Here is a 27,132-nt window from a genome sequence, read left to right as displayed (position 1 = left end):
TCAGTTAGAACAAGAGTAAGACCCAGGCTTGAGGCACTAAATTATTTCAAACGTTTTTCAATCTTGTTTTTAGAATACACTCAAATTAAAATATTGCATGCATCATGCTTTCTCATAATTTCATAAAATTGTCCTACTGTTGGGGTTAAGGTACTTTTAGGAATTGTACACAGCTATAATCTTTGAGAATTATATAAATAAATATAAAATCACAATTACTTACATTTTACAACTTTTAATTTTACAATTAGTTGCAATGTTTTGCTAACTGTAAGAGTGCGGTGGCTGTTTCTACAAGCATTTTAAAGTATGTATACTGCGCCCTAGTGGTGAAAGAAGTTACATCTGCTGTTCCTAAGATAACTGATATATATCTTTTTTTTTAACAACAACAACAACAAAACATTTAATTATTGAGTTAAATCAAGTCCACTCCAGACCAGGAAAGAAGCAAATAAAAATATAATGTGTTCAAAAGAATTAAGCTTTAGAATGATGAAGAAGAATAAATAAACAAAAACATAATACATTATTTTCCATGTAAGATGAATAAAGTGAACAACAAAATCAGTGTTTAATTTGTACGTAATTTCCAACAATAATTTGCAAGCATATGTCAATTACAGCATGTGACAGGAGCCAGACAGCTGACTGCGCGATGACGTAAGAGTCCCAACAGCAACCAGGGCGGCCTGAATGACGTCAGCGTCAAAACAACAATAAAATAAACAGCAGCTGGCCGTGCGCGTGAGAAGCGGGGACCGGGCTCGCTTTCGATTGCTATGGCTAATCAGAGTGCAATTGAAAGCCTAGATGCTTTAGAGGTGGAGCCGGTGGGTCATATCGCAGGCGAGTGTTCCTCCCGAGCAGTCAACTCAGGTGTAGAGATGGCGGAGAAAGAGGAAGAGCAGCTTGAGGCAGACATAAACCCTGCAGGCACTTATCCACTGTGTCCTATATCTAAGCTGATTAACTGGAAAAGACCATTACGGACTTCCGTTTTCTTCGCAACTACAAATATTGTCTTTTGGTGAGACATGACAGCGCATTTTCCTTTGTAACAAATTGCTATGACATCACTTATTGTTTGAATGCACAATGCTATATCAGAAAATGTTAATAACTTTATTTAATAAATTAAAATAAATATTTATCATACCATATCGTACATTTCCCAATGCAATTTATTAATCTGCCTAAAATTCAATCAGTAGGCCTAACTTTTAATATAGAATCCCCTAAGGCAGAGGTGCCCAAACTTTTTCCCATGAAGGGCCAAAAATCAAACTTGATTGAGGGCAGAGGACCAAATCGTTGCATATATCAAACTGCATTATTTTAAATTTAAATATTAATACTGCAAAACACACAGAAATCTAAAATTAAAACATTCAACTGTCATATACTTGCACAATGCACATCATTGATTTCAATATAATTTTTATGTATGTTGTGTCACTTTTGGATAAAATGACAATGTAATAAGCGTCTCTTAAAACACGGTTACTGTCTCTTTAAGAACAGCGCGTCTCACATGGAACACACGTAGTTCTGTGCAGTTTTGGAGCGATGAAGATACAATGGCATGATGTAATAAAAAAGTACGATATTGTTTTGTTTTTGTGACAGAATATATTAAATATATTTTTTATCATAGACCTAGGCTACAGGTTGTCCTGGATTACACTCAGTATTACCATTTATTGGGACTGCCAAATGTAATAGGATTATTGAATTAAACACTGCTGTCAAATGTTTTTGCGTAGTTAATGCATTTAGCCTACTTACTTTTAGTTGATATTAAAACTGTTTTCCTGCTGTGATATCAAAAACGTGAATTGTAGGCTATGCTTCTTTTCTTAAGAGGGGATGGATTAAGGCTGAATGCATTCGCCTATATGAAAGGAAATAAAAGCTGCGATGCAGATTTCTGCAAATTAAAAAATTGAGTCGACTTTTAATTTCGTTAGTCCACTCATCTGACTTTATCAAGCCCGGTTCACGGGTGCGCTTCATCGTTCACGCGGATATGAAACGCTGCACAACGTATAGTGCGCGTTTAAGCCATAATTCATTTCAGATGATTCTACGCACTGTTCCGCGAGTCCACCTATTAGCCTACCTGTCATTTCTTGACACTGTTTCAGTTCCCGCTCCGTTTTAAACCAACAAGGTTCAGTCTGGCATTATTGAATGTCCACCTCCGACTTTGGAGCTGACCAATCATAGTGAAGATTTTGGGGTGCCACCTGGGATGGCCAATAGAGTGAACGTTTAGACAGCACGTATTTAAAGGATATTGAAGTAGGCCTATGCATATATATATTTTTTAAATTAAAGCACTTATACTCTCTACTTTTGAAATAAGCTATAGTTTTTGTAATGCAGAATTTTATTTTATTTTTTTTTATAAATAAATAAATTAAAAACGAAGAGCTGCATCAACCGAAAACGAAGTCATTTTCAATTGTTCTGCAGTGTAAACGTTATTTTTAAACGTTTTAACCAGTTAATTTCATTCCAATATTTTTTCATGAAGCTAAAGAGTTTATCACAGTAACATTTTAGAATTACACCATTTTGTGTTTTGCCCGGAAAACATGTGCTTTGATCCAGAATTAAGTTGCTGCATCCCACATTTATTTGCATTTCTTTGTTGTCTTTTTAACAACTATGTATAATTACTACATATAGAGTACACGTATGGCTAATCCAGATACAAGGAAAACATTATTAAAGGTGAAAAGTACATTTCTTAGTTGTTTTCAAATCTTCACTGATTTATGTGAAAAATGATGCATTAATACAGATTTGTTGCTGTCGGTTTTTGACTGGGAAGCAGATCTGTAAGAAAAATGATACTTCAATGAATTGTTATGATATCTGATAAATTAACCACACCAGAAAAATGTAAAAGCTTCTTTTCACTTATTTTTGGTGTGGCAAGTGGCTTATTTTGGGCTTTTGTTTCCAGACCACATTGCTTGTTGCTCTCACTACATCTGGCAACTGGTGTTTTACCCTTCGCTCAGAGTACTGTCATTTTAAAAGGACATTATTAATCGTTCTTTTATTTTGTTAGAACAGATTACTATTTGGAAAGGAGGCTGCAGAACTTCTGAACCAGAACAAAATTATTATAATTTTTTTTATATACAGTTTTTACATATTTTGCTTTTAGTCCCTGAACAGGACTGTATAAAAAAAGTAACTTGGTGTTCCTTTCTGGAATTAGTTAATACTTTCATTTTACTGTGGCCCTCAAAGCAACACCTTGGATTTAAATGACAAAGATTATCCATAAGATGTCACTAGTGAACAGAAATTGTGAAAACAAATGCTGTTTATGTAAGGTTGTTAAAAGCTCTAAGTGTGGTAGCAACAAATATCTTTAGTTTAGAAAACCAGTTATAACTGTAAGGGAATTTGGTGCAACTGACGTCTGATTACATCATGTCTTACACATAGGACTTTAAAGTGAAAGCTTGTTTTTCTTAGATGTTCGATGACTACCTGTACACTTAATTATAGATGCAACCTTTTTTTGGTTTTCCATGCAGGTTGGTGTCCCTCAGTCCCTGTCGAGTATTCAGCCTTGTCTCCATGTGTCTGGATGTCTTAGTTGTGATACAGCTTGTGAGAGATGTGGCTCTTTCCAGATCAAGAGGTGTGGATTTATTTCAACACTGTCTTTGTGCCTTATGTGGCATTATATGGTTACTCACAAAAATGGATGCAAATATAGAAATGGTGTCAAACAGTCCAATTTTAGACTGAACCGGTCCTGCAGACCTGTTATAAGGCTCTCATATAACTAAACAAGGATCTTTCAATACATCAGTTCTGGGTAATTTCTCTTCAAAGATGCTTCAGTCTACACTACTCACTGTGCAATTTAGCGCCACATAGTAAGTGAACATTAGTGTGTAATTTTTAAGCCATGCTAGTTAATTATTATACCTTTGAATCACAAATGCATCAATTTTTTAAAGCATATCTTTGCTGCTGCCATTTTGATACTTAAAGGATATAGTTCACCCAAAATTAAAATTCTCTCATCATTTATTCACCCTCATGCCATCCCAGATATGTATGATATTCTTTCTTCTGTAGAACACCAACAAATAATTTTAGAAGAATATTTCAGCTCTGTAGGTCCTCACAATGCAAGTGAAAGTGTACAAAAATGTATGCTCCAAAAGCACATTAAGGCAGCATAAAAGTAATCCATAAGACTCCAGTGGTTAAAAACATGTCTTCTGAAGTGATATGACAGGTGTGGGTGAGAAACAGATCAATATTCATTCTTCGTACATATCGCCACCTACTGGGCAGGGAGGAGAATTGATTGTAAAAAAAGTACTTAAATATTGATCTGTTTCTCACCCACACCTACCATATTGCTTCTTAAGAAATGCATTTAACCAGTGGAGTCACGTTTATGCTGCCTTTATGTACATTTTGGAGCTTAAACACTTTGGTAACCATTCACTTGCATTGTGAGGAGCTGAAATATTATTCTAAAAATCCTTTTTTGTGTACTGCAGAAGAAAGAAGGTCATCTAGGATGGAATGAGGGTGCATAAATAATGACAGAATTTAAATTTTTTGGGTGAACTATCCCAGCTGAAAGTATGTAAATGGATATAATGCAATGGCAATATGACAGCAATAATCCACTGACGTTTATTTTCCTTTTCATAGGTGCCACTTTATGGAGGAGAATGACAAGCAGGTAAGTTTATATTATTCACACCTATTTACACAACACTTATAAATGTGTTTCTCTTCCTTATGTCAAGCATTTTCCATTCTGCTACAGTCCAGCCTGTTACCACTAGGGGATGCTCTATGACTCTTATTGCCGTTATTGTTGCCATACAGCAATCCATAATGCCTGTCATGTGAGCTAAGAAATGTTTGGCAGTGAGATTCAAAGATGCTGTTGAGGAACCATAGTGAGACCAAAATGAATTGCTTAATAGTCCAACAAAGCACTTATAAAACTTCCGAACTGTTTAAAACATAGGAAAGCGCAATATGGCAAAACATTTCGTATATGAGTTATTCGTTTGGAGAGTGTGCCTTTTATATCATATATATTGTCTTAATAGTCAATATTTATGTCAAATCTTTGCAATTGAGCACGTTTAAAGCCAGCCTAAATTTAAGGTTTTGGATTCTGTTGAAGCTTGATGATTTTATCCAATTCTGCTTATCATTGGCCTTCGGCTTTCCATTATTTTTTTTCTGGTTGTGCTCTGCTGTACTCTGACCGGAGTTGCCTGTCTTTGTTTACATGCTTATGGTGAAAACAAATACAATGGCTCCATTGTGCTCCAGTGTGTGAGATTCCAGTGCAGTAATCCAAAATGTGGTGTTTATCTGGGGCATGCCTCATTAAAACCCTAGGTACTCGAAGAACAGCTGCTGGATTGCCTCAACTTGTTCATTTCTGTTGACTGCTGTTTGTGTTAGCCGTGTTTCAACAGATGTATTTACCCGGCTCTTCACTCTGACCCATGTGCCCCCTGTCCTTCCATAGATGTGGGATCAAAGCTCTTCTGTGCCCTACTTTTTGTACTTGTGTTTTTATCTTAATTTCACAAGAAGGCCTGTTGAGAATTAGTTATAAGTTACCTTTATATAAGAAGGCAAAATAAAGATTTCAATTTGAGATTGAAAAGTGTGACGGCCAATAAGGCTGCAATGGACAAACAGCAATGTTACATACAGACAAAAAAAATATTTGAAGACAATTGAAAGATTATTACCATCAAAGAAAATTTTACTAAATGTTACTAAATTGAAATAAACACAAACATGCTATATAGTAATTAAAACATTCAAAGGTCACAGAAACGATTACCAAAAAAACTGTGCCCAATGTTTTTTATACGTACCATATATTAATGAAATCATGACAATTTATTTTATTATTTTGTCATTTTCAGTGATGAAACACTTTGTTTATCAGTACATTGTGACGTATGTACCCTCGTGGGTTGTTTTGTCCTGTGGTGCCATATGTTGTCTTCAGTGCTGTGAAACTTGAGTTTATGTTTCAGACTGTTGCTTGTCTAGGAGTGGCATGACACTTGTGCGCTGAGGAGTGATCATAATCCTTCATTACGTTTCCTCACCGTTCTTATTGGGGGGATTTTCTAGTGTCCCAGCCAAGAAGCCTATCACATCTCAGGATACTAAGTATCAAAGGGTTTGCCAAGAGGCTCTGCAGCTCATTGGAGGAAGTGAGGCTAGATGACTGGCATTAATTGTTTGCTGGACAACTGACCAGTCAAGGCTCATTCGTCACAGTCAAATGACCAGGTTATGTCAGCTGTATTAAAATAATAAATAAGGTTATACTCTATTTATAATATATTACATAAAAAAAGATGGCTTTTTCTATTTTATTGTGTGTGTGTGTGTGTGTGTGTGTGTTTGTGTTTGTGTGTGTGTGTGTGTGTGTGTATACTCTATTTATAATATATTACATAAAAAAAGATGGCTTTTTCTATTTTATTGTGTGTGTGTGTGTGTGTGTGTGTGTGTGTGTGTGTGTGTGTGTGTGTGTGTGTGTGTGTGTGTGTGTGTGTGTGTGTGTGTGTGTGTGTGTGTGTGTGTGTGTTTTATATCTATATTCAAGGGTGTAGGTTTGGTTTGAAAGTTGGTAGGGACATATTGCTATGAAGATAATATTCAAAATTTTGGTATTAAGAAAATGACATAAAATTTGTCTGATAATTTAGGCAACATAACATCAATTCCTAATTCTCTGCTTCATCATATTAAATATTAGCCTGTTTTTAAAATTTCTGATGAATAAACAGGTTTAGAACTGACAACCAGGGCTGCACAAAATGGAGGAAATATGATATACAATAAACTTGCTGGATAATGCAACGGTGATACGCAATGCGAATGAATGTGTCAAAATCAAATGCAAAAGTTTTCAAGTATATTTACATCTAAAAAACAATTATATTCAGGGGACATAAGGTGACAAATTGAACCATATTATACAGCATTAAACAAATGGAAATATACAGTATAGAGTGCATTCAGAAAGTATTCAGACCCCTTCATTTTTTTTCACATTTTGTTATGTTGCAGCTATGACACTTGACATTTATTTTGGGTGCATCCTATTTCTCTGGATCATTGGAGTCCATCTGTGGCAAATTCAATTGATTTGACTTGATTTGGAAAGGCACACAACTGTCTATATAAGGTCTCACAGCTGAAAATGCATATCAGAGCAAAAACCAAGCCATGAGGTCAAAGGAACTGCTTGCAGAGCTCAGAGACAGGATTGTGTTGAGGCACAGATCTGGGGAAGGCTACCAAACAAATTTGGCTGAATTGAAGGTTCCTAAGGGCACTTGCCTTCATAATTCTTAAATGGAAGAAGTTTGGAACAACCAGGACTCTTCCTAGAGCCACCCGGCCAAACTGAGCAATCGGGGGAGAAGGGCCTTAGTAAGAACCCGAGAGGTGGACAAGAACCCAATGGTCACTGTGGTTGAGCTCGAGAGATCATGTGTGCAGAAGGACAACCATCACTGCAACACTCCACCGATCTGGGCTTTATGGCAGAGTGGCCAGACGGAAGCCTCTCCTCCATACAAGACACATAAAAAAAGCACCTAAAGGACTCTCAGACTATGAGAAACAATATTATCTGGTCAAACGACTGAACTGTGTGTGTGTGTGTGTGTGTGTGTGTGTGTGTGTGTAATAATGTTGTGTGTGTCTGTATATGTATATATATATATATATATATATATATATATATATATATATATATATATATATATATATATGAGGAAAAAAACAAGAAAAAAGATTAAGCTTTTGTGATGTCAGGGAAACGTTTTATTACCCACGTGCCTGTATGGAGAGTGTAATCCAAAATACTTTTCTCAGAGGGTCTAATTCTGTGAAAAGGGAGTATTAAGGGGGTATTATATAATGATTGTATGTGTGTTTGTTCATGCCCCCATCATCCTTCCCTCTCTGTCTGTTTGATGCCTGCTTGTGGAATGCTATGTGACTCTGGTATTTTTAGCCTTGACTGGTTAAAATAGTGAAGCTCAGGCCTTGCTCAACATAAACACTAGCTGGCGTGGCTTCATGCAACACTTCATTTGTGACTCTATCTGAACTTTGGAACTTACCACTGACACACTCACCTTCTGAAACAAGCACCATCTGAACGTTTTTCATGTTGAAACCTAGAGCTTTGGAGATGAATGTAGAAGACCATAGATCAACGTTGAGGTAAAAAACTGTATTTAGGAAATTGGTACAAATATTGGAAAGTGACTGTTAATTTTTTGGATGCTTCACATCAGGATGATCTGAAATGACCCTCCTTCAAATAAGTAGTTTAGTAGTAGCTATATCTGGAGATATCAGAGCTCCCATTTATTTTGTTTCTTGCTTTTTTGAAAACATGATTTCAGCCACAAGTTACACTTAATTAAATTATTTGTTGCAGGTTCGAAAGCTGGTAATGTAATTACATTACCGTTAGATGTGTCATGTTTCAGATATGAGGATGTTCTTAATTATTGTAAATGTCTGTCATGCATCAGATGTATCAGGGGTTAAGCTGTCTCCATAGCGGCCCTTGTTTTGGAACATTTGCTTGGGGGAATTTGATGTTGATTGTCACAAGGACTTTAAAGGAATTGATACGTGCATGGAAGCCACACAGCAATGGAACCAGTCAGTCTGTTGGTGTTGTTGTCATGTGTGGTGCGGTGTGAGTACTAGACAGAACCACAGACAAGATGAAAGTTGAACTGCAATTGGCAATGCTGATGTTTCTTCTGCCCTTATTTTACTAATTAATAGAGGTGGTGGGTTTTTCACTGCCATTCCTCATCTATTTGTTTTGGGATTTTTTAGTGCCCTGTCACTGGGCTTGTTTTAGTGTCAGACATGTAGATTTTTGCCTTGTGTTATTTTAACGAGTCAGCTTTGAGCCGTTTAGTTTAGCGTTACCTGTTGTTTTGGCTTTTCTATGTTTAAGACTTGTTCGAGGGAGTTTTAAAGAAAACTTAAACATTGCAAATTTGTTATTTTCTTTGGTAAATGTAACACATATGTCCTATTTACTTGAGGCTACCCATGACTAATATCCCATGCAGTTTGATTTCAAATAGTGTGGACCACATTCCACCAGTCAACAACCAGGTTTCCTAAACTACCTCAGTGATTCACAAATAACTGTACGTGTACCCAAGTGGGCACCAGAGAGGTTCCATGGGGTACTTTGGAAAGATTTAGATATTGATTTTACCTATAAATGTACAAAACAAATATTATGACCTAAAATGTATAAAACAGAATTTATGTATTAGGACTTTCAATAAATAAAAACATATAAAAGTACTAATAGATTAAAATGACAATTAATTTTGCTCAATCTCATGATTTATTTCAGTTTATTTTTAACCCTTTAAGCTCTGAATGTGTTTTAAAAGATTCCCTGTTTCAGTCCAAAATTAAAGGCTTATAACAAAAAAAAAAGATTTAAAAACAAAGCGGGTAATTAATTATAGTTAACTATAACTGTTATCTATAACAGTTATAGGTATCATTTTAAAGAAAAGTGGTGTCCAGAAGCCTCTCCAAACAAATACATAATATTAAAAATTACACATCCAAATACAACAATGACTAAATGTATGCTCTCACGCCACATCATGCAGTAACAAGATCTCATTCAGTTCCATTCTGTGCCATTTGTGCCATCATTGAGTCTGTGCAATGTACTTGGCGCCATCTCCTGGTGGCCATATTTAATTTGAGTGAATGATCCTGTCTGACCCTATTTGGATGACTTACACATGCTGTTGCAGCAATCTGAATCCTAGAGCTGTTTGGATGGATTTGGCAGGAAATTGCATACTTCCATCATTCGTCTGTGCGTGCTTATGCCATGACCATAACGAAAAGAAGATCAAGCTATTACAGTGCATGTATATGTACGGTGATTGCCGTGGTAGTAGTTTGAAGCTGAAAGCTTGCAGCCACACATTGACAATGGATCATTCAAAAAGTCAACCTTCTGGGGAATCACCTCTTTTCAAAATAAAGAAACCAAAAAGAGTCTGCAAGCAAAAAGGGAAAGGGACAGAACCCAAAATAAAACATGAAACAACATCGTTGTAACGTTGCTGGCAACAGGCAGATGAAGAGACGATGACATGAAGACGAACCCAAGTGCAGTTTATTTTTCAAACGTGTAATCCAAAAACCCTAACTAAAAACATGAACACAAACATGAACTAAACTAGACAAAAACTAGACTTGGCATGACTTGACTATAGACTTAAATTAAACATAACATAACATGACTTGACCATGGCTTGACTTGACTTCAATAAAACAACAAAGTTACATTAACACAATACCTGACAAAAGACAATGGCAAGCACAAGGGGTTAAATACAAGGACATGGTTAACAAGTAAACAAGACAACCAATCACAAGACCAAACTATAAACAAAATAACAAGAAACTGCTCCTGGACCGTGGAGCAAATGCTTGTCTGTGACATGGCATGGAGCAGGCTGAGGCGTGGCTGTGAAATGGCCTGGAGCTGACTCTGGCATGGTGGTGACATGGCCTGGAGATGACTCTGGCGTGGCGGTGACATGGCCTGGAGCTAACTCTGGTGTGGCTGCCATGGCTTGGGGCAAAGTTGTGGAAGGCGGAGCCATGGAAGGCTTGAAACTAAGAGTCCTGGATGACTGGGAAAAGACCTCAGTGGTCGAGAACATGAACCGCGTCTCGGGGTGACCTCTGTGGTCGTGGGCATGGACTGAGTCTCGGGAATCACCTCTGTGGTCGTGGGCATAGACAGAGACTTGGAAACAATCTCAGTGATCCTATATATGGGTAGAGACTTGGAAAGGACCTCCGTGGTCGTACACATGGGTAGAGACTTGGAAAGGACCTCCGTGGTTGTGTATATTGGCAGAGACTCGGAGACGACCTCTGTGGTTGTGAACATGGGCAGAGACTTGGAAAGGACCTCCGTGGTCATGTACATGGACAGAGACTTGGAAATGACATCTGTGTGTTGGCTTATTGGCCGTCGAAGGCTTGGGCGTTGGCATGTCGGCCGTGGCAGGCATGGGTGTTGGCTCGTCGACCATGACGTTGGACGTTGGCTCGTCGACCATGACGTGGGACAATGGCTTGTCAACCATGACGTGGGATGCTGGCTTGTTGGCCATGGGCAGAGACTTGGAAATTACCTCTGTGATCGTGTACATGGGCAGATACTTGAAAACAAATGTCTTTCTCCTCCTCCTCTAGGGGGCCGAAGTTGGTAATGCTGGCTCTGGTACGGATGATGCTGGCAACGCTATTTCTGGGATGGATGGGCTGGCAACGCTGGCTCTGGGACGTACATGGCTGTCACGCTGGCTCTGAGACGGATGAGATTGACAGCACTGACCCTGGGACGGTCGAAGCTTCCAGTTCGTTGGCCGTGACCGTTGGCTCGTCGGCTGTGGCAGGTGTGGGATTTGGCTCGTCAGCTGTGGTAGGTGTAGGCGTTGTCTAGGCGGCCATGACGTGGGACTCTGTCTTGGTGGCCACGACATGGGACTCTGGCTCGGCGGCACTGGATTTCCGACATGTGACATCAACCCGTTAGTTTTAAAGTTATAAACAGCAATAGCAGTATCATTTGTTGACTTTCGAATTGTGAAAAAAGAAATGGCTGTGTGCAAAACCATGCCATGGTCAATAAACGAGGTGCAGACGGTCCACTCGTTAGCGATGAGTGAAACGAAAAAGTCTCTCAGGAAGTGTATCAGCTGTTGGCCGCACACGGCTTCCATCGGACCTAAAAAAAGTGTAGGGAAAAGTTTAAAAAAACTTAAAAGTGACTATAGAACCATCAAGGAAATGTGGAAGTGGTTCGATCAAATGGATGCTATCTTAACCAGCGAGCAATGGGAGGGAGGGTGCCCTGGACTGGCGTTGATACACGATGGAGGATGGTTTGTTTTGTTATGTTAACTCTACACTCTCCTTGAAAGCTTCACTTCATGTAGTTGACCAGCTACTGGAAGCTTGCTTCTAAAACAACCAGGCCAATTTAACTGTTACACTTGTGTAAAATCACCATGCAACAACTGCTTTAAGATTTTTAAGGCTTTTAAGATGATGTCACAGCAGTAGAGACGGTGCAACTATGACAACCAGCCTATAATCCCACCCACGTTGAGGTGGCACTAAACTGCAATGGAAATGCAAGCTCAGAAAAGTAAAGCTAGTAGAGTTGAGGCAAGTCGAACCATAATGTGCAGTGGAAAATTGACATTAGCGCGGTGGTACGTTAGATTGCGTTAGCCACTAATTTTTTTATGAACTGTGGTACTGCAGTGCATTCATTTTCGAGGAGAGATAAAAAAAATATATAATTATTATGCTGGTAACTTTGTCAATCGGTAAACTACTTATGACATTGGTCTATTTGCCTGCTAGCTAAGCTATAATAGTTTCCACCATTTGATTTTATCTGATTTGACTAGCAATTGTTATGTCTTATGCCATCGTTGCCTAACTTTTGTAATGCTATTTATAAAAAAAATAACAGTTTTCAATAAGTCTAAACAACATATCAGTGGAAGATATGCTACTTACATTCATAAGACATATTTTCATATATCCATCTTTCTTTTCCTTTCCTTATTTATTTTTTGAGGGGAGGGAGCGAGTTTTGTTGTTGTTGTTGTTCACTTTGATAAGATGATCACTTGTTACCATTGTTACTCCTCAAACCATCAGATTCATCCGCGCAGAAGAGCAGAGTTGAAGCCCAACTCACGTAAAAATCATAACAATGTTCCTATGAAAGTAACCTGCAGTTTTATGCTTCAACCGCTAGAGGGCTAAAAGTTACATAGTGTAGCTTTAAAAATGACTGATTAATCATAATGCTAAATTATATCTATTGTAATAAAAGTTGATAGGAACACATTTCTATTTTGGTGTTCTTAAGCCTTATTTATGGTACTGTGGAGGTACATACATAAGAGATAAAGGTTGGGAAACACTGACCTAACTTGTAACGAAGTTATCTGATGAAATCTCTTCACACAGTTACAAGCCTAACAGCATCAGGAGTATCACACCTCAGTGATCTCCTTTCATCTGCTCTGGTCTGGGTTGGGCAAGCCCGAGCTCACTTTCTCTGGCACTTTCACTGGTCTAGAATTGTACCAGTCACATGCTCAGTGGTGAAATGCTAATGTGAGCTCTGTTGCCTCATAGTCACATTCGGCCCATGTGCTCTGTTTAAAAGCAAACCTCCGGTGGGGGGTTGTGACCCATTGGTGAAAACACAGCTCAATCTGATCTGCGGGAGAGGGCCTAATTGCTTGGCTTATGTGTAGCATGTTTATGTTTAAATTTGGGGTTGATCTGTTTGTATATTGAGCTCTGCATTTTAAAAGTGTTGAAGCATGTAGCTACTCTAGGTGGCGTTGTTTGTTGCATTTTGGCTAGGGGAAATATAGGGCAACAGCTGTGAGGGGTTAAGGGTAGAGGTGCATAACAAGAGTTAAAGGGCATTAACGGGCTGCCCGTTAATAGATGCTTATTTTGTGCCAAGGAATTTTCAGATGCCCTGTTCTAAAAGTCGTGCTAATTCACTGACAGCAAAAAGATCGAGGTTTGACCAAAGAAATATTTACTCTACATTTTACCTGTTAGTATAAGCTGACCATCTCTGATTTCCTTTTTAAAAGCATTTGTATATAGTTTCTTACTAAATCAAAACACATACCTTTTGAAATTTCCATATTACAAACCTCTTGTTCAATTGGTAGAGGATTGCACTATTAACACCAAGGTCAGTAGTTTGATTCCCAGGAAAACATACTGATAATATATCTAATTTGAAAGTAAATTTGCTTTGGATTAAAGGATCTGCCAAATTAATAAATATGAATTTTAATATAAACTCATTGAAGAGTCTAACTTTGATGTCGACAAACTCTGATTTGTGTTTAGTGAAAATAAAGATATGTTTATTTAGCTCAGCTGTCAGTAAAGGGCCTTGCACATGGGGTGTTACAAATCAAATATCAATTCTATTCATCTGCATTTTTTTTTAAATATCAGAATGGCTTTTAAGAAATTAAGGAATGTGAGCTCTCAAAGAAGCGAAGTATTTCAATATATCGTATATGATTTCCACATTTATAAATCAGGTATGCCAAGGTTGACTCCAATTCAATTATCACATGAACCCATTGTAGTGCTAAGTAAAAAGAATTATCTGGTACATTTCTGTAACTAGATCACCACTGAGATTGTAAACCATTTCACACATGCAATGTCCACTCTGGCAGTACTAGAATAAGCCTTCAAATGCTTATAAATTCTTTAACCATTATTAAGCTTAGGTTGATTTACTAAATTAGCTAATTAAAACAAGTTATTTTTAAGGGTTAGATCAATTAGAAATTGATCCTTAAACTAACAATTTTAGGTTAACACTTTTTTTTCTACTGATATCCATAAAGCCTGGTTATGTGAAATCTAGAAATGGACTGTGCTCCAAACAGTGTTTGTTAAAAAAAAGGCCCTATTTTGCTTTAAGTCATAAGTGCAAAACTGTCAGAAACTGCACTTCTTGATTTAATCACAGGTCAAAACTGTAACAGTTCCAGAGAAAGTTTAGACTGTTTTGTAGCCTAATGTTGTACTTCAGGCTTGTGAGACTTCAACAATTCCTATTTAATTTAGAGTTGGACATTAATAACTTGCACAGCAGTATAAGATGATTTGTATACTAGAAGCGCTGTATGTTTCGCACTGTAGATTCAAAAGTACGGCTCATTAGAATGGTTCTTTCGGGATGGGACTATACCGGAAGCACCAAATATTTTGCTCTGTTGATTCAAAAGAACTGGCTCTTTTGAATAATTATTTCGGGAATTGAACTGTCCGGAAGTGCTTATGTTTTGCGCTGTAAATAGATTCGGCTCGAGACTCGTTCGATTGGGAATTAAATACACTATCATCTCCACTGTTTTGAGCGTGTTCAGCTCCAGAATGTTTTGAATGCATCAGACAACCAGCTGTTCAACCTCCCTTCTGTATGCAGACTCATCATCATCCTGGATGGGGCCGATGATAGTAGTGTCATCTGCAAACTTCAGAAACTTGACAGAGGGACCCTTGGTAGTGCAGACGTTTGTGTACAGGGAGAAGTGTAGTGGGGAGCACACACATCCCTGGGGGTCACCAGCACCAGTGTGCATTAACTGAGTCCTTGTTAAATGGGACATGCTACTTTTATACACATGGAAAATATGGTTCAGCATATGTTAAATTATAGGGAATATAAGTAGTATTTATCATTTTCATCTATTGACACACAACTCATAGTTAACATTAACAGTGATTGTAGCAGAATGCACTTCACTGGTTTATTTTGATTTAAAAAATATATATATATTTATTGAAACTGGAATAAGACTTTAAACATTATGAAAATATAATGAAAATAATGCAGTGGTATAAAAAAATCAGACTCTGTCCAACTTCTTCCACCAGCCCCTTTTGCAGTGACTTCAAAATCACTCTGTGACAACAGGTGGAAAAATACCAATACAAATTAGATAATAAATAACATTTTAAAAATTAACATAATAGTAATAATAATTGAAAAATAAATCATACATTTTTGTTTCATAAAACAAACAGCAGTGATTAACTTTCTTTTTAACCGTGATTGAAAACCTGTTAATGTTTTTCAGTGTGCCCACACCCTGATGCGTTCTTTGTTTACATTTGTTCAAAGTTACTCTATAGTTTTAATTTAAAGAACGTAATTTATCTTGACAAACTATATATTATTAAAAAGTTCTGTAGTGTGCTGTAGTAAAGACACCTCTGCTTAAATCTCTGTGCTCTTAAAGGCACCTCCACTTAAAAGCCACCTTTTAGATGTGTGAATGGCACCTTTAGATTTGTGAACGAAAGGGGCACCTTTGTGCGGAAACGCCCGATTTGAAGGGCCCTTCGAAGCAGCTAGTTATGAGCCCTTCGGGTTGAAACGACCCTTCAACATGGCGGCCACAATCGCTCCCCCTTCGAAGTACCATTCGCAGGCGGAGTTATCCCATTTGAAACGCAGAGTAAGATTCCTAAAGGTCTATAGGTACTATAGACCTTTTTCACACTCCGGGTTTTGGATGGCGGAAGTAAACGATTGCAGGGTAACTTCGATGGGAGTGAATGGGAGACCACAACAAATATTATTTTCACTTACCCATTTGCTCCCAGAGCAAAAGTAAAAGTCAACTATTACATTTGAATGGCTTTCCAGAACTTTGACTTGACTTGAAGACAATTACTTTCATATGTCTTCATTCAAAAGAGACCATAGTTTTACAAAGGATGTGTTACACATGTTAAACAAAGGAGTGATGAACTACAGCATTTTAATTTTGAGTTGGAATTTTTGGCTTGTGGTCAAAACAAAGGGGAACAGGTTAACAGGGGTTTTAACTGAATTCATTTAATTACTTTAAAAAAATTATAAAATTATCCATTTGGAATAATTTTTTGTGGTAAATCAACATTAAGTCACAAATGCTGTTGGTTGGTCGAACCTGAATGATTTTTGATGTTTTATTTTTATTTATTTTATTGTAGTTGGGAGGTCATTGACTCGGTCCAGGAAGGCAAGCCTGGATCAGTATCTCCATTCACAGACTTTTGGACGAGCTTCAAGCTGTTCATTGAAGAGGCTTCTTCTTTTAAGCAGCAGAATCCAGGCAAGGTATGAATGTATTTGCAGTTGACTGTGCTCTTTGTGTAACATACATTAGATAGGCAGGGGTCAGGGTCAACCTGGGGCTACATTTAGAAATGATTTGTTTAAAAAATCAAAGTAATTTTAAATCATAATTATAAATTCATCCTATGAGTCGTTGTAGCCATTGAAGTACATTCAAAATGTTTACTGAAACATACAAATCTAGTTAAATATAATTAATGCATTTTTTGTTTTATAAACGGGGTGTGCTAACATATGGAAATCATAACCCAACAATTATTTATTGTTGTCCAGTTTGTCATTATATTTTGATACACTATTATTATTACTTGAAGATTTGTTGTATACAATAGTAATATATTTCTGTTTTATTTAATTTACTTTCACCTGGAGCTTATATTCTGACGCTGCATGTTCACCATGATGCAAAAGGATGTATTTTATGTTCGCATCGTGGGCAAAATTTTTTACATTATTGTAACAGTAAACATACAAGTCACGGCGGCCCCTCTGCACACTAGAGCAGAAGGGAAAAAATATTGCCATTTATCAAGTGCTGAAACTTTGCTTGGTGCAGAACAATCTGGAATAATGTTAAACATTGTAACAGTCACTTCTTTGCAACCTGAACTTGTTCAGAGCGTTAAAGGTTTTTGACACCTGCGTTAAAAACTATCTAGATGCAGTGCAATCTAGAATCAGCGCAATGCATGAAATAGAACGCTGGTGTCTCGACATGTGTTTTTGAGGGGCCTGTTGCACCAGATATATGTAAGTTACAACTTAGCCTAGTTGTAGCGTAAACGAGTGCTAAGTCACAATTTCTACTCCACTAAATATTTGAGCATTGCACCATTAAACTTAGGAAGCATGGAACCCTACGTATCAACTAAATATTTACGGAAGATGACCAGGAGCAACAGTTGGTATAAAAAGCAGACTGATATTTTATGAAATCAATACTTTCGACATACAGTATGATGTTGACATTTTTACTTGTTTACCACTATGCATTACCTCTAGCTTACCACCTACTTGTTAAGTCTTGCATTAAAAACAGGTGGTGCAACCAAATTAAGCACTGACTTAGTTACAAACTAACTAGTAGTTACTAAGCCCTTAGTGTGAACTTTACGTCCCAACTTTAACTTACTCAGAGCTGGTACATCCCTACCCTGAATTCTTTTTAATTTGAAGCTGTGTCTAAAAATGTGCCGGTTCTGTGAGACACTGAAGAAACAGTGAGATGCTTTGCAGCTAGTATGGGCTTTCGTACATAGGAAAACAATGGAAAAACAGATTAGACGTGGGCGAAAAACACGTTCTGTATGAATGGCCCCTGGCCTAACTCATCCGTTTGCACATATCTGTGAGTGAGAGCACTTGGGCGAAACAAGTTTGCAAGGCCTATATATTTTTCATAAAATACAAACCTGAACAGAAGTCCTACTTGAAAAACTAACCCAACCTGGCAGACCTCTAACGTGAACCACTCTGAGAGTGCTGACAACAGCATATTCCTGCGTGTACACAGAACAACATGTCACCCCTCAAGAGTTTTTTGCAGTGCAACGTCCGGGGCCCCACGGTTTAAACCGCTGCCGGCAGGGGTGAAATTTTAAATCCTCCATCTGTCTCTCATTGCAGTTCTGTCTGCTGGTATGCAGTATGTGTTCCTTTTTGGCAATACTTGGACGCTACATTCCAGGGGTTGTTATTTCATACATCTTAGGTAAGTAGGTACACAAAAAGATGATGATCAATAATATTGTCTTATACATAGTCTGTCTCAATAATTTACTACCACATGTACAAATATGATTTACACTCTTTATCTCTTCATCCTTCATCCTCTCTTCATTTGCTCACCCTCATGTCGTTCCAAACACATACAACTTTCTATCTTCACTGGAACACTAGATGTTTGTCAGAAAAAAAGAAGCACTGAAAACCAATGGTGACTGAGGCTATCATTCTACCAAATATCTCCTTATGTATTCCTTAGCAGAAAGAAAGTCATACAGGAACAAATGGGAGTGAGTCAATAATGAAATAATTGTGGGTGAACTGTCCCTTTAAGTTTATGTTTGAAGTATTGCATCCATGCTACTATTGGCTAAGAGAGTACTCTTTCTTGGATTTACCTCCAGAACACCCAGGAATACCAAACAGTACCATTGGCATGTGATAGTGGATTCCTAGTAATGTAACCATGACAGCATTCACACTTAAGTGTCTGGTTTCTCTGGTTCCTAGCAATCAGCAGGTTCATAAACACACTGGCAAGCCTGACTTGTGCATTAATAGTTTTTACATCTGTGTACTCCAGTGCTGGGCATATTTCTTTGGCCTTTGGGGTTGTCACATGAGTTTGGGATGTGGTTGGAGCCAGTTCTGCAGAAACTGGACTTTGGTGTGGGCGTGTTTCTTCAGAAAATAAAGGAGAATCATGGTATGTCTGAAATACACAAAATGAAAAAGTTGTGCTTTTGTGATGTCTTTACAAATTAGAATTTTTGATTATATCTCTGTTGATAAGACCATCATGGCTGTTTAATAGCACATGTTGTGTTTTGGAAGCTGGCCCCTTGCATGGGTTGTGCTGGTGTCAACTTCCTTGGTCAACAACTTTACTTGAAAGACTAAGATGATCAACCAGCTTCACCAGTTAGGTTACTCTACTGGTCCACAAGTGAAACCAGCACTAATCTGCATAAACCAACATCTACCAGCATAGACTGTAAAACATTCTTACACTGCACCTTACAATTTTTTTGTGTAGAACTGCATGTTTGCCGAAGTTGGCCTTTTCAGTAGGGTTGCTATGAAAATTAAGCTTGGCTAAGGACTTGCAGTGTGTATATTTCATTCTCCATATTCCATCCCTGCTACAGAGAGGAGGATACTCCAGTCACAAGCCAACAGAGAGAGCATTGAAGCAGACCTGTCTGCTCTTTTTCCCAAGGTAAGTCAAAACACAACTGGCCAGCTACAGTAACTCACATAGTATGTCAATTTCTTGTCCATGTGAGGGTGAACTTGAATGATCTATTACAGCTGGACTCAACAATGTGCAAGGAGCTGTCTGTATCAGACACAGAGGTCTCGGAAATGACGTGGACAGACAATGGCACCTTTAACCTTTCAGAGGGACACACACCTCAGACGGAGACCTCTGATGGTAAGCTCCCTTATCTTTTCGAAATGGCATTCCCTAGGAGTAACCACTCATTATTGTTTTAGAATATCATTTTTTTTCCATATTATATAAGGGATAATCCTTCCAGTTCTTGTTTTTTTGTTTTGTCTTGCTTTAAAGGACTAGTTCACCCCAAAATGAAAATTTTCTCATCATTAATTGACCATCATACCATCCCAGATGTGTATGACTTTCTTTCTTCTGCTGAACATAAATTAAGATTTTCAGAAGAATTGTTTAGGTCCAAACAATGCAGATGAATGGTGACCAGACATTTGAAACTCAGAAAATCACATAAAGACAGCATAAACGTAATCCATATGACTCCAGTGGTTTAATCCATGTCTTTTAAAGTGATATGATAGGTGTGGGTAAGAAACAGCTAAATATTTAAGATTTTTTTTTTACTAGAAATATCCACTTTCAGTTTTATTTTAAAATGTGAAGGAATGTTAAAGTGAAAGTGAAGATTATTTAGTAAGGAATAACTTAAATATTAATCTGTTTCTTACCCACACCTATCATATCATTTCTGAAGATATAAACCACTGGAGTCTTATGGTTTACGTTATGTAGCCTTTGTGATTTTTGGACTTTCAAAGGTCTGCTCACCATTCACTTGCACAGAAAAAAACCTACAGAGCTGAGACATTCTTCTAAAAATCCTTGTTTGTGTTCTGCATAAGAAAGAAAGTCACACACACCTGGGATGCATGAGGGTGAGTAAACATTTTTGTGTAAACTATTCCTTTAACTGAGTACTGCTTCTAACCATCCATGAAAGGTTTTATGCTCACCATGTTTATTAAAACTAATATTGAAGTCCTCCAAGGCCATGTCGCAATATGGTACCAATTAGCTGATATGAGAGACATTAAGGTAGCACCAGTATATTGTCATGGAAAACAGTCAAATATACAGCTTAGCAGTCATTGTAGAAAAATGTTTGATAATATTTGATAATTAATCAATCAGATTAAAGTGTTCCTGAGAGACGTGTATTAAATCATTTTATTTGACTTATTTTTACATGCAGACTCAGACCGGCGAAGTGATGAGGAAGTCTTCACGTGTGGATTTCCAGAGTTTCCCTCCCTGGACAATGGCTTGGGGACAAATGGTGAGGATGATGAGGATCTAAGCATCGGTATGCCTACCCCACCAGCCCATCCCAGCAGGGTCGGGTCCACACAGTCAGAAGAGGAACCTATAGTCCAGGCCCTGGAGGTTGTGCAGAGGCTGGCTGGAGACATGATCACGGCAGCTGTCACAGCAGCCATGCAGGAACGCCTGGAGGCCACAGTAGCGCCAATGCTGGTCCAGGCACTGACTGAGGACAGCGAAGCAGAGGACTTTGAGATGTTGGACCAATCAGAGCTAGAAGAGCTAGAGGGGGAGCTGGGGATGGGCAGGGCAAGCCGTCCAGATTCGTCAAAACCCAGCAAACCTTCAGGCTTTCTCTCTAAACTACTGGGGCACCACTAGTCTTGTTCAGAGGGCTTCTGATTCCCTCTATGATGGGATGTGGGTGGGAGGATAAATGTCGGGTTTACAGGGAAAAGTCCAGAGTAATGAAGATATTCCATTGTTTTACTTTGCAGGTGTGATTCAGTCATTTTGAGGAGGGAGGATAATTGTGTATTACAGGGGGAGGGTGGAATAGTGGCTAGTATTGGCATAAACTCCATCTGAGAGGGTCATTGGAAAATAGGGCCAGGCAAAATTTAGGATGTAAGAATTAATTTATTAAATGAATGATTTGGAATTTGCATCGAGTCACATTCAACAGGAAGTTGATTTGGAATTTATTTGGAATGCCAGGATAAATTATTTTGTGAATTTCATGAAATTCAAGACAGTCACACAAACACACGTTTTGTGACAAAAGCCTTGATCTTGTTAAATGTTCTTCCACCATGGTCCATATAATTACATTTATTAAAGTGATAGTTCACCCAAAAAATTATAATTCTCTCATAATTGTATTCATCCTTATGCTGTCCCAAACTCATAACTTATTTTCTTCTGTGGAACATAAACAAAGAAATGTTCATAGATATAGAGTTATGTGTGTGTAAATCCATACAATACATGTACAGCTCTCTAAACCTGCGTCACGTGCAAGGAAAGGTAATGAGCTTCTCATTAACGCGCCAAGTAGACTACCAAAGAAAGTGATCTGAGTTTGAGACGGCTTAAGGGTGAGTATATAATGGGAATAATCATATATACTATGCATACAAGTGTATACATACAGTACACTAAATATATATATATATATATATATATATATATATATATATATATATATATATATATATATATTAATTATACACACACACATACACTCACTGAGCACTTTATTAGGAACACTGTCCCGATGTGGTCTTCTGCTGTTGTAGCCCATTCGCCTCAAGGTGTACAGAGTGTTTATCTGAGTTACCGTAGCCTTTCTGTTAGTTCAAACCAGTCTGAACATTCTCCGCTGACCTCTCATCAATAAGGCATTTCCGTCCACAGACCTGCCGATCGCTGGATGTTTTTTGTTTTTGGCACCATTCGGAGTAAACTCTAGAGACTGAGTATTTCTGTAACTGCTGATCTCCTGGGATATTCATGCACAACAAACCAGCCCGTTTGGAACCAACAATCATTCCATGTCGAAATCACTGAGATCACATTTTTTCCACATTCTGATGGTTGATGTGAACATTAGGATTTTCCCACTTCCCAGACATTCTCTGTTGACCTCTATCATCAACAAGGCATTTTTATCTGTAGAACTGCCGCTCACTGGATGTTTTTTGTTTCTGGAACCATTTAAAGTAAACTCGAGAGACTGTTGTGCATGAAAATCCCAGGAGATCAGCAGTTACAGAAATCCTCAAATCAGCCGTCTGGCACCAACAATCATTCCATGGTCGAGATCCCATTTTTCCCCATTCTGATGGTTGATGTGAACATTAACTGAAGCTGCTGACCCGTGTCTGCATGATTTTATGCATCACACTGCTGCCACGTGATTGGCAATTTAGATAATTGTATGCATAAGTAGGTATACAGGTGTTACTAATAAAGTGCTCAGTGATGTGTATATAGAGTATTTATACTAATATATATATATATATATATATATGTATGTGTGTGTGGTAAATAAACAATTTATTTTTGTGGCATGTATAACATGAATATCAGCTAATGTTAAATAATGGAAATATGAAAAATCGTAAAAACACGTGCCTCCAAATATTGTTTAAATCCAGGTGCACAACCAAAAAATAGGAATCTATAAAAATACATATTGAAGTCGGCACACTGTTGCTCCCAAATCAATTTAATAAGCTAACAAAGAGACAAATTGATGTTTCGTTTAGTTAGAAATGTCACATACGTTTGTCTCTTGTTGAGCTTATTAAATTGATTTGGGAACAGCAGTGTGCAGACTTTGATGTATGTTTAAATAATGGAAATATCCCATATATTGTGTATGACAACATGTTAATGGGTATCTGATACTGTAAAAGGAAATGTTGACTATATTAAAAACCACAGTATCTTTGAATTTAATTTCATTTTAATTCCACTTCCTTGAATTTGAATTCAAATTACAATGCTGCATCCTTTTTGCTACCTCAATTCAAATTATTTTCTAAATCAGGATTTGAATTTAAAAGGCATTCACAATTCAGTTCTGAATGCACACAACCCTGTTGAGGAAAACTATTTTCACAATGTTTCCCCTCATCTTTATATAGGACACCAACCTGCCAATCACCAGAGGGTTATGGACCAGACTTATGACATTAGTTTAGCTGTTAAAGGGCTGGTAGATGCAGGATATCTTGCTGCCAAATGATTTTCTCTATACAACTTCTTCATCTCTCCTTTAAAATGCTTAATGGCCAACGACACAGGGCCTCCCACTAATTGACAATCAGCAGGACTTTTACATTGGTAGTACTTATTTAGCAAACAGAATCACCATATTTAATGTGTAGTGCAAATGTGGAGAATAATATTTTTTATTTTAAATGTTTCGTGTTATAAGTTATTTAGTGTAATCCTTTGCATGAGTAAACAAGTTTTAGACTGTTCTGTTACTAATTGCACCTTTTAGAGTGATACAGCTAGGCACTGGAGCACAAAGTTGAACAGATTCTACTTCATATTGACATTAAACAAAAAAGTGCTTATTGTACACAGCTAATCTTAAAAGGAAACTTCACCCCCAAAATTTTAAATTCTGCCAATATTTGTTCCAAACCAGAATGACTTAACACAAGATATTACATAGAATGTTAGGGACTGTCAAACTCAGTCACCATTCACTTTCATTTTATGGGAAAGAGTAGCGTCAACTTTCCTCAAAACATATCCTCTTACAGTTGAAGTCAGAAGTTTACATGCACCGTAGCCAAATACATTTAAACTCAGTTTTTCACAATTCCTGACATTTAATCGTAGAAAACATTCCCTGTCTTTGGTGAGTTGGATCACTAGTTTGTATTAAGAATGTGAAATGTCAGAATAACAGTAGAGAGAATTATTTATTTCAGCTTTTATTTCTTTCATCACTTTCCAGTGGGTCAGAAGTTTGATATATTATTATTATTTGGTAGCATTGTCTTTAAATTGTTTAACTTTGGTCAAATGTTTTGGGTAGCCTTCCACAAGCTGCTCACAATAAGTTGCTGGAATTTTGGCCCATTCCTCTAGACAGAACTGCTGTAACTGAGTCAGGTTTGTAGGCCTCCTTTCTCACACACACTTTTTCAGTTCTGCCCACAAATTTTCTATCAGATTGAGGTCAGGGCTTTATGATGGCCACTCCAATACCTTGGCTTTGTTGTCCTTAAGCTATTTTGCCACAACTTTGGAGGTATGCTTGGGTTCATTGTCCATTTGGAAGACCCATTTGCGACTGAGCAAATTTTTGTTTCATCAAAAAACATTTTTGGACATTTCTCCAAAAAGTAAGATCTTAGTCCCCATGTGCACTTGCAAACTGTAGTCTGGCTTTTTGTATGGGGATTTTGGAGCAGTGGCTTCTTCCTTGCTGGGCAGCCTTTCAGGTTATGTCAATATAGGACTCATTTTACTGTGGATTTATATACTTGTCTACCTGTTTCCTCTAGCATCATCACATAGTCCTTTGCTGTTGTTCTGGGATTGATTTGCACTTTTCACAGATCATGTCTCCTTCCTGAGTGTTATGATTGCTGCGTGGTCCCATGGTGTTTATACTTGCATACTATTGTTATACAGATGAATGTTGTACCTTCAGGCATTTGGAAATTGCTCCCAAGGATGAACCAGACTTGTGGAGGTCCACAATTTTTGTTTCTGAGGTCTTGGCTGATTTTCTTTTGATTTTCCCATGATGTCAAACGAAGAGGCACTGAGTTTTAAGGTAGGCCTTAAAATACATCCACAGACCACCTGTAATTCAGTACACCTCCTATCAGATGCTGATTGGCAAATTGCCTAAAGGCTTGGAATTTTCCAAGCTGCTTAAAGGCACAGTTAACTTGGTGAATGTAAACTTCTGATCCACTGGAATTGTGATTATTGTCAGTTAAATGTGAATCAATCTGTTTGTAAACAATTGTTGGAAAAATTACTCATGTCATGCACAAAGTAGATGTCCTAAATGACTTGCCAAAACTATAGTTTGCTAATATTAATTCTGTGGAGTGCTTAAATGAGTGGTAATGACTTCAACCTAAGTGTATGTAAATTTCTGACTTCAACTGTATGTGTTTGGAATGGCATTAAGGTACCGTAAATGATGACTGAATTTTCTTTTTTAGGTGTACTTAACCATTTAAGATTGCCATTTTTAAGAATGTTTAATGTAATACAGAAAACATATTTAATCACTAAGAACAATGTAGAGGGAATACAACTGTTAGTCTTTTAGTCCGTCATATAAATCAAAATCTCTTTGAGACACTTTGTTTGCTATATCCGAAAAAGAGACAAGACTCTAATCAATTAACCCATTATTCATATTGCCTCTTTTAACAATGGAATTAGGTGCAAACAGTATAAACAAGACGGTTTCTGTTCACAATAAGGGTACTTGGTGTGTGTCTAAATTTAGTATTTCTAGCAAACTTATATTTGTAACAGTGAACATTATGAATTTTTGTTTTGAGATGTGTCTAACATAGTGGCTGAATGTGGATTTCTGGAATCAGAAAGTCTTTTTTTTTGCCACTCATAATAATGAAAATATCCAAAAAGTATTCTAATCAGTGTCAGTTTGAATTTTTTTATATAATAATATTATTTATTCCAAATATATATCTCTCCCATTTCATTGCTGCCACACACATATGATTGCCTTATATGCCTGTGCAAGTTGTCTGTCAGAGCAGAAGTGAATAAGCAAAATATAGTTAAAAGATAATCTCAAGAATGTGATTAAAACTGTATGATTCAATATTGGAGCCTTTTGTCTGTTTCTTGAACGAGGTTTGCAATGGAAGATATCTGAATTGACTTGTTGGAAAATACACTAATTTGGGGCAAAATATAGTTCGAATACAGGTAAAGTGGGAAACTTTAAGTTTTTGTATTTGATAGTTCTTCCTTTTTCCTCTGCATAATGTTGGGGAGAACTTTAGCTATGTACAATAGTATTGTCTGAGGGGCTAAGCCATTTGGGATTATATTTTAAAACAATGGCAATGACAAATTAACAGTACGCCAAGTGTACCACTATATTCCTCTATAGCTAATTGTCCCAAAATGCAAGATTAAACAGGTTATACCAAAAGTATTCATTATGTTATGATCTAGGTACCAGTTAAATATGGGGTACTTCCCTGTTTGATGGTTAGCTAGGTAAGGGGAGGCACAGGCTTCCTCATAAATCTGACACTTTTGAACAGCAGCACCTGGTGATTTACACAAAGGCTCTTACAGTGTACCTCTAAACATCAGCAGCAGTACATCAAACTTTTTCTTGAGTCGGCAGAATAGCAACAGTCATGTTTTGGTGTGTATGATTTCTGTACAGTAACTGTGGAACTTAAGAATACGCTCAGCACAAACCCTTTGGACATGGAAGTGAATGTACCAAATTAAAGCATTTAAGTTTTCA

General features: G+C 37.5%; 1 protein-coding gene across 1 annotated transcript; it reads left to right on the top strand.

Annotated features, from left to right (window-relative positions):
- Window positions 1–704: 704 nt before the first annotated feature.
- LOC127649104 (reticulophagy regulator 1-like) lies at window positions 705–27,132 on the top strand. The gene is made up of 9 exons (XM_052134035.1): window positions 705–1,030; window positions 3,561–3,667; window positions 4,705–4,735; window positions 16,702–16,828; window positions 18,473–18,557; window positions 19,155–19,277; window positions 19,720–19,790; window positions 19,883–20,006; window positions 21,061–27,132. Exons 1-9 carry the CDS (start codon window positions 783–785, stop codon window positions 21,507–21,509), a joined length of 1,365 nt encoding a protein of 454 aa, XP_051989995.1. The 5' UTR covers window positions 705–782; the 3' UTR covers window positions 21,510–27,132.

This window comes from Xyrauchen texanus, chromosome 9 (genome assembly GCF_025860055.1).
Source record: "Xyrauchen texanus isolate HMW12.3.18 chromosome 9, RBS_HiC_50CHRs, whole genome shotgun sequence".
NCBI lineage: Eukaryota > Metazoa > Chordata > Actinopteri > Cypriniformes > Catostomidae > Xyrauchen > Xyrauchen texanus.
Note: the sequence above shows the minus strand (reverse complement) of the source record. Positions and strands in the feature narration are given on the sequence as shown.